At 39.7% G+C, this 6,000-nt stretch overlaps 1 protein-coding gene across 1 annotated transcript in view; it reads right to left on the reverse strand.

Annotated features, from left to right (window-relative positions):
• tsc22d3 (TSC22 domain family, member 3) overlaps nt 1-3,736 on the reverse strand; it is a 35,853-nt gene extending 32,117 nt beyond the window's left edge. Inside the window, exon 1 of the mRNA XM_044363091.1 lies at nt 2,952-3,736. Coding sequence (XP_044219026.1) covers nt 2,952-3,298 — 347 coding nt within the window. The 5' untranslated portion in view covers nt 3,299-3,736. The remainder of the gene's footprint in view (nt 1-2,951) is intronic.
• Nucleotides 3,737-6,000: the final 2,264 nt, after the last annotated feature.

The raw sequence follows: 6,000 nt of genomic DNA on the forward strand, positions 1-6,000 counted from the left end.
CAAGATTTCAAAACATCTCTGATTACAGAATTGATGTTTAATTTATGTTAATATTCTTAAAAAATGCCCAACCATGGAAGTATAACTCTGTGGCTACTGAGAAAATCCATGATGCTGTGAAACTATAATTTTGGCATTGTGAGCAAGTCTGAAGTCTCTTGTGTAAGGCTTGTAACAAAACCCTGCCAGCAGGCATTATTCAAAGTATGATACTGTAAACACTGAGCACAGTGAATAATAATTCAACTAAACATATCCAAGTATCACTTCTAGTCTAAGGACATGTTAAAAGTATTGTCCAGAATGTTTGAAAAACATTATTTGCTCTCTGATTCCATTCGCCGTCACTGCCAGAAGGGAGCTGGAGCTGCAGTCCTCAACCCAAAGTTTCTTCACCCGTTGTTCTTCATCCCACAGTACCATAATGACACACCCTATCACTATCATAAATAAATCAAGAACATGCTGTTCTTTTATTGAATAATGAGGCTCCACAGCAATGAGCTGTATCTCCTAAAAAGGTGTCAAATGAATCAGCATTAAAACAGATGGAGAAATAGAGTGAGTGTGGAAACTCTCAAAATAGCCTATACAGTATGTGATGTTTTATTCAGGCAGCAGTTTGCCATGCTGTACATTGTGTCAGGCATTAAAAACCAAGTGATGTAAAAACTGTTATGTTTTTCCAATGGAAAGTTTGACACTGATAAGATTTTATTGCAGAGAGCTACAAAATCAAGCTAAAACTACTTAGGGCCTAATCATTGCTGCCATCAGCCCCATCAGTTGCAGTTGTGGTAAATGGTTTTACATGTATTGTACTCTCTGTACTCATGCTGTATTTAACAATCCCACAAGAGATAAGAATAGTCTTTAACAGCCATAGCATATAGCAAAGTTAAAATTTAACTTATTTGAATGTTCTTTGGCAGCTCGGCTTCTGGACAAATTTGATAAAAGACTGATAATGCTCCTTGGCTGAAGAACATTACTAATATGATAACATCTGCAAACAACTGAATCAATGATAACAAGCTCCACCGCCATCTCCATCCCGGACAAATCTTTATCAGAATAGACATTGATGCGGATATTTCATAATTCTTTTCCTCAGATATGTTGATTAATGTCACTCAAAATAAGATTTTTCAAGAAGGATTTCTATACCAGAGGAAAACTCATATTGAAAAGTGGTAGATGTGTTCTTAAAGAAAAACTTTAATTTAAAAAAGTTTTAAAATATTGTATTCAACATATTTGACTCAAAGTATTTCCTCTAAGATTTGGATGTTGAACCAAAACAAACTTATATCACACATACTGAGATTGTTTTCTTTCTCTGTACCATGAAATATCAATAAAACACAAACTTAGTTGCAGATTGTATTTCAGAAGTGGGATTGAGAAAGTAAACCCACAACAGCATTATTAAGAGACTTTAGAGTATAAAAACCAGCCTGCAGTAACTTAAAATAACAGCCCCTTAACAGAAAAACCAATGAACTGGTAAGAGAGAGGTCAAAGGTTAATTACAACATCAAAATTCCTTTTGTAAACCACCATAAACGAAAAAGAAAATCCCTTTTTATTACCAAATTATCCGATTAATGTTATCATTTGACACACGTCTGGCAAATGTGTCATGATCCTGTAACTCATATCTCTGTTTTACTGGCACAAATGACGACAGCTTCAGAGTATATGATATTCAAAGGTGGTTCAGACAGTGATAACAGGTGTGTGTTTTTTAGTGCTTACTGCCACTTCTCTGTTGAACTCCTTCATTTTACTCTTCCAATAAGTATACAACTATATGTAATCACAACTTCTCCAAGTGAACACTGTAACCGCTGGCTCAGGTTCAGGAGTTCAGTGACGGTCAGAACTGTAGCCGGCTGGAGAGACGGTAACTGTTAATTTGAGGTTGAAGTCATTCGACAGTAGCTGCCAAACAAGCTATCAAACTGGCAGCAACTTTGTAGCAGGACATTCTATTCCTCACAAACACTGCAAGGTGAGCTGCCAAACACTGTTTTATAAACACTATTTGGCAGCAACAGAGAAGGCATCAGGCCAGTTTTAATTGACCTCTAACAATAAAAGAGCATTTTAATTGAATCAATATGACAACAAACTGTTGTTTTAGCGTAATCGTGTGTTTTTGTAGGGCGTTCTTTTTAGGTTCGATTTTGTTTACCTCTTTTTTTCTGGCTTTTTTTTCTCTCCGCATTGTGTTTTGTTGTTTTGTAGTAAAGATTTCTTTAGAAAGACTATCAGTCGTACTTTGAGTGTAAATCTAGGAACAGCTGTGGGAAACATGTGTTTCTCTGAGTTTAAACATGTCCTACAAACAATGATAATTGTCCTTAAACTGAGTAATCTCAATCAAGAAAAATGCATTACAGTGTTAATACAGTGCACACCAATTCATCAACAATTCATGAACTCTAATAGGTAATAGAAGTTAGGACGTCATTGTCACGTTACGTAACACATCAAATATGCAGAATGATAGGCTTGCATGATGTAGATATAAATAGACATCATGAGCTGCATAAATATTTGGACGTTGCTTTATGCTTTGGACCTTTATTCCAAGTACTTTAGATGTAACTATACTTTCTTGTGGAACTCATAAAGTGTTTCCACACAGTCTTATTTGAAACTCATTTTTGGAATGCAATCAAAATGAACACCCTAGTCATAGCCTACACTTAATCCATGACTGTAAACACGTATGTCAGCATTTTTAGAAGTGCTGATCCAAGAAACCTGATTAGTCTGCTTTAACCATCTGGCTCATCTAAACAAAATATGCTACTTAACCAACACTCAGATTCTGATTTGATATGTACAGATCCAGAAGTGAAAATGGAGACTTTTACATCAAGTTCAAATATAAACCTTCAATTTATATCCTAAACATGTACCTGTCAGATAAGCAAACATACCTGTGAAAGAAGAGCAGTATAGATAGCATGGTCTGGTCAATGTTGCTGTTGCTGTTGCAGATCCCCTCGTTGAGCAGGAAGCAGGGGTCCCTCACCACCGACTCCAGGGAGTCCTGCCTCATGATGTTGTTCAGCTTGTCCGTGTTCAGGTTCTGGTACATCAGCTGGTTGCGGAGCTGGCGGAAGTGACTGACACTGGGGCTAGTGGGGCTTCCTGGCAGGCCCCCTGTTGTACCGAGGCCCCGAGCCGGACTGCTAGACATGGAGTCATCACCTCCATTGGCCAAGTCCAGGCAGCAACTGCAGCAGTCCAGGCCGATGGGCGAGCGGCAGTCATCGTCTGACATCTCGGAGGACAGGTAGATGAAGAGAAAAGACGCCCAGGTGAAGCAGGGCAGGTGCAGGAGTCTCAGACTGAGATGTATGAATGAAAGAATGTCAGTATCAGGGTGTGTTCCACAGCTCTGGCAGAGAGACAGACAGGCAGCCTGGGCTGGTCTGTTGTACCGCTCTGTCTCTAGTCCGGGGCCAGGAGGGCTAAATGGCAGGTTGAGTTCCTCCCTGAGAAGTGCAGTCACGCTGGGCCACTCTGCCTGCTTCTATCCCTGAGTTTCCCCCTCCTGTGGCTCTGCTGCGTTTAGCCTTTTGTTCGGGGCCGACGCTGCTGCAGTGTGTTGCTACTGTGGCAGGAGAAAGAGTGAACGCCCCACACACACACATATACACACTCACTCACACCGATTCAGCAGGAGTGCGCTTGAAAGCAAAACCCAGAAGCTGCTTGCTGCTTATCACTTTTTTCCCTGCACTTTTTTTTTTTTCTTTGGTTGGCGTGCCTAGAGACAGAGGGAGGGAGCAAAGAGGGCGGGAGGGAGACAGGGAGGGTGGGGAAACCCCTGTGATTGGTAAAGACCGTCACTAGATACATGCACTGGGCCCTCCCTTTTTATTTTTCAGCTTAGCCGTGCACGCATTAGTGGAAGGGAAATAGAGAGGGAGTGAAGATTCAGAGCATGCTTAAAACGTGCTGTTCTGCCAGCTCCACCCTGCCATGCTGACAGCACAAGGAGTGGCTGAGTGAGGGAGGCTGCAGGAACACACGCAAAGCCATGATAACATGTCTCTCTTGCTGAGTTATGAAAGGAAGAAAAAAAATAATTAATGTTTGCAGTAGATGTGAGTTGCCTGAACGGCATTTTACATGCATTTAAAAAAAATTTAAAAAGTGTTTATTTTCTCAAACTATAGTGTATTTTAATACATTTTTTCCTACCTCTGTCGAATGAGTTTTTAAATCCTCAATGGTAACATGGGTTTTAGAGTTCAAGATTTATTTGCTCATTTGCTCGGAATTGTGAATAAGCCTAAACAGTCACATCAAATATTTATAAACAGTTTAGCTTTAAATAAGCTATTCATGGTGGTGTTTTGGAATCCAAACCAGCCAATTGGGGCCTTTCTGTGTATAGCTTGTGTGTACTCCCCATTCCTTCAACTGTCCAAAGACATGCATGTTTATGTGTGTATGTAAATGCAATGATTATCTACATGTGTTAGCCCTGTGATACCCCATCTCTCACCAAATGTCAGCTTGGATATATTCTGAAACACAGGTAAGGGACTATCAATAGATGGCATGTCAATGGATGGCAATCAATATGGAGGGCAATAAATGTTTTGGTTTTTTTTATCATGTAAAGTTAATGTCATTATGAATCTCATGTAATGCATAATGCACATTGTTGTCATTTGTGTTATTGTGCAAGCGTGAGTGTGTGAGTGTGAAAGAGAGAGAAAGAGAGGGAGACTATGTTCTCCTTATAAACATTTTCTTATCGGGCCTCCTCTGTGTTTGTTTACAATTTTGTCAATTCTGTTCCCAAACAATTTTCAATTGAGCAAGAGTGTGCCGCGTTCTTGTTCTCCAGACGAGCATTTCACAAGCTCTGCTAAATGCCAGGACGATGTCATTACAGCCATACAGACAGCTCCGGGAGGAATGCACTGCAGAGCCTCTGACCTCGGCCGCTGACCAACAAGTGTACTGCATGCTGTCTACAGATGGCCGATCACGCAAGAACACAACAGCATGATGATTGCAAATAGCATGTCTTTCTCTGAGGCATGCTGCTGTTTCTGCTGCAGTAAAAAATGTAACACCACGCATTGTTGGGTAGCAGTGGGATCAATTAAGCAGAGAAAATGACTGACTATTGCTTTATTGAGTGTGTAATGATGTCCTCAGGCAGTGGGACTGCTACACTTTGGTTGTTGAAAGGATGGGTTTGAGGATTGATTCAGGTGGAGACTGCCCTCTAGTGGTAAACCAGTAGTATAGTCATTGATGTAGAGGTTAAGGTAAAGTGGGACCACCATCTGTATATACACTTAAAAATGAAAATAATTGCTCTTCCTCATGAAAAGCAACAATTTCAAACTTAAAAACACTTATTATCTGAACTGACATTGGTCCAACATATTGCTTGCATCTATACCTACTGAATTCATATAAATCTGTTAAGGTTAATAAACTGAGCTTATGCAGGTTTACTGTATCTGTGGTTTTTTGGTGGAAATGAGGAAGAAACTGGTCTTTGCAGACAGGAAAGAGTCAAAGAGTAAGTGAATGAGCGAAGGGATTACTGCATCAACCATTTTAAAAGCTGTACATTATTCCTGATGCACAGCTATGCAGCAAGCCAAATACACTTACAATGAAGGTTAAAGACAGGAGCTGGACTGTGAAGTCTTTACAGGAAGGAGTTGTGAAATGTGAACTGAAAACAGAATTGGATGAAAAGATCACAATCACCAATCAGAAAAAAAACGAGATACCAAGAAAGAAAATCATTGTAACAATGAATTAGTACAGTAACAATGAAACTAAATTCACAACAATAGACTCGGTTAACTGTCAAATCAGCTACATTGTGCCTCTGGAAAAAAGGAAGTATTAACAATGAAAGATAAACATTAAATCCCATAGGAAGTATAAAACAGTAACTAATCTGGTAAAATAAATGCAAAATCCACATGGTTAAAGGAAAAG

This window comes from Thunnus albacares, chromosome 10, assembly GCF_914725855.1.
Source record: "Thunnus albacares chromosome 10, fThuAlb1.1, whole genome shotgun sequence".
Taxonomy (NCBI): domain Eukaryota; kingdom Metazoa; phylum Chordata; class Actinopteri; order Scombriformes; family Scombridae; genus Thunnus; species Thunnus albacares.